General features: G+C 54.0%; 1 protein-coding gene across 1 annotated transcript; it reads right to left on the bottom strand.

Annotated features, from left to right (window-relative positions):
- Positions 1-527: 527 nt before the first annotated feature.
- On the bottom strand, positions 528-2002 carry LOC117024129 (high mobility group protein HMG-I/HMG-Y-like). The gene has a single exon (XM_033109490.1). The coding sequence runs from the start codon at positions 1778-1780 to the stop codon at positions 1490-1492; it is 291 nt and encodes a 96-aa protein (XP_032965381.1). The 5' UTR covers positions 1781-2002; the 3' UTR covers positions 528-1489.
- Between the last annotated feature and the right edge of the window lie 285 nt (positions 2003-2287).

Raw genomic sequence — 2287 nt, forward strand, 5'->3', positions numbered from 1 at the left:
ATGGTTACTAAAATCACATAGTTTTCAAGTGTACATATCTGTAATACATCATCTAAATATTGCATTATGTGCTCGCCACCCATAGTCAGTTCTCCTTCCATCACCACAGATTTGACCACTTTTACCCTCTTCTACCATCCTTCCTACCCCCATACCCTCCATACAAACTGTTGTCTGTTTCTATGAGTATTTGTTTCTTTGATTGTTTGTCTTATTCCTTTGTTGCTTACACATTATATCCCACATATGAGTGAGTTATATGGTTCTTGCCCTTTTCTGTCTGACTTAGTTTGCTTAGCTTAATAATCTCAAGATCCATCTATGTTGTCACAAATGGCAGTATTTCATCTTTTCTTTTCTTTTCTTTTTTTTTTCAGAAAAGGATTTTTTTTTTATTCAAGTAACTGCAAATAGGAAACGGGGGGGGGGCAGGCTGGGACAAATAACGGCTCCCTCCTCCCCAGCAGAACAGGGGGAGAATGCGGCCCCATACACACTCAACTCAACCCCCCCCCTCACTCTGCTGCAGCATCCTAGGGGCAGGGCCCCACCCTCCCTGGGACTGGGGTGGTCGGTCACCCAGCCTGCTTTGCCCCAGGCTCCTTCCCCTAAGAGCATCTTGGAGGAGGGGAGTGTGGACAGACAGGAGGCAATGAGGACGAACATTTGGCGCTGGTAGCAGCAGCAATAACAGATGTCTAAGAATGCAACGTTGAACAAAAAACAACACAACTGTCCAGAGGTAGTTTGTGAACAGAGGAAAGATGGAACCAGAACCTTGGGGGATGGGGAGGCACTGGGGGAGGAGGCAAGGCTAGCTCCTTGTTAGTGCCCCATGTGAAGAGCGGGCAACCTCGAGGCCTAGAGTGAAAGCAGAGGGGGTTGGGGGCTCAAACCCCTCCTGCCTGCCTTCCTGTGCCCCAAGGGGGCCGTCCAACCTAGTGCGGGGACTAGGCATGGTGGGGAAGGAAGAAAAGTGGGTGTGAGCCGCACCTGCCGAGACACAGGTTGGTTGGGAGCATCTTGGCCACACCTGCTGCTGCTGCCAGTACAGTGGAGTGGGCATGTCAGAATGAATGGGGCTTGGGCCACTTTTAAGGCCAGGGGAGCCCTCCCAGGCCCCGTAATGGGAAGCCAGAGGGAAGAGGAGGGGAGAAGGATCCCCAAACCAGGAGCCCCGTCAGCAATGTCCCTACCGCTGAGGGAGTGGGCACAGGGTACGGCTAAGTGGGAAGTGAGCTCTGTCCAGGAGGGCAAGTGTGTGCTCGTGGGCGAGGGGTTGCTGGGAATCGAGACCAAAGGAAAACTGCTCCCCACTCAGGCCACCAGGGCCCTGCAGCGGCTGGTGTGCTGTGTAGTGTGGTGGTGAGGACGCAGGTGGGTGGCGGTGATGTGGGGCCTGGGGGAAGGGGAGGGGGGAGTGGGAGCGGAGCTGTCCAGTCCCAGAAGGAAACTGCTCCTCGGTGAGGAAGCAGGTGGCACGGCGTGGTCACTGCTCCTGCTCTGAGGACTCCTGCGAAATGCCCTCTTCTTCCTCCTTCTCCAGTTTTTTGGGCCTGCCCCTTGGTTTCCTCCCTGGAGTCGTGGTGGTTTTCTGGGTCTTGGCAGCACCCTTGTTTTTACTCCCCTTTGGTCGGCCCCGAGGTCTCTTAGGTGTTGGCACTTCACTGGGCTCCTTCGGAGGCTGCTTGCGAGGCCTGCCCCGCCCTCGCTTCTCAGTGCCGTCCTTTTCCTGCTTGGAGGCCAAGGGCTGGCTGGACTTCGAGTTCGACTTGCTCATCTTCCCTTCTATACAGAGCAGGTGGAGGAGCGATGGCTGGGATGCGCGAGCTCGGCCGCTGGCCTGCGGTGTGCGCTCCGGGCTGCTGGGAGTGACGGTGCTGGGCGCTGAGGACCGGCCTGGCTCCGCTGCCGCTGCCACTGGTAGCAAATGCGGATGCCTTCTTGGAGCCGCGCCAGCGCCAGAAATAGCCCGGGCTCGGAGTCCCAATTAGAGGAGCGCAGCCCCAGCTCAGGGGAGCTTTCATCTTTTCTTATGGCAGAGTAGTATTCCATTTTGTATATATACCACATCTTCTTTTTCCAATCATCTATTGAAGCACACTTTGGTGGTTTCCATGTCTTGGCCACCATACATATTGCTCCAATGAACATTGGAGTACATATATCTTTAAGGATAAGTGTTTTCAGATTGTTTGGTATATACCCAGGAGAGAGATTGCTGGGTCATATGGTAATTCTATTCTTATTTTTTTGGGGGGAACCTCAAAACTGCCTTCCGCAGTGG

This window comes from Rhinolophus ferrumequinum, chromosome X, assembly GCF_004115265.2.
Source record: "Rhinolophus ferrumequinum isolate MPI-CBG mRhiFer1 chromosome X, mRhiFer1_v1.p, whole genome shotgun sequence".
In the NCBI taxonomy this organism is placed as follows: Eukaryota; Metazoa; Chordata; class Mammalia; order Chiroptera; family Rhinolophidae; genus Rhinolophus; species Rhinolophus ferrumequinum.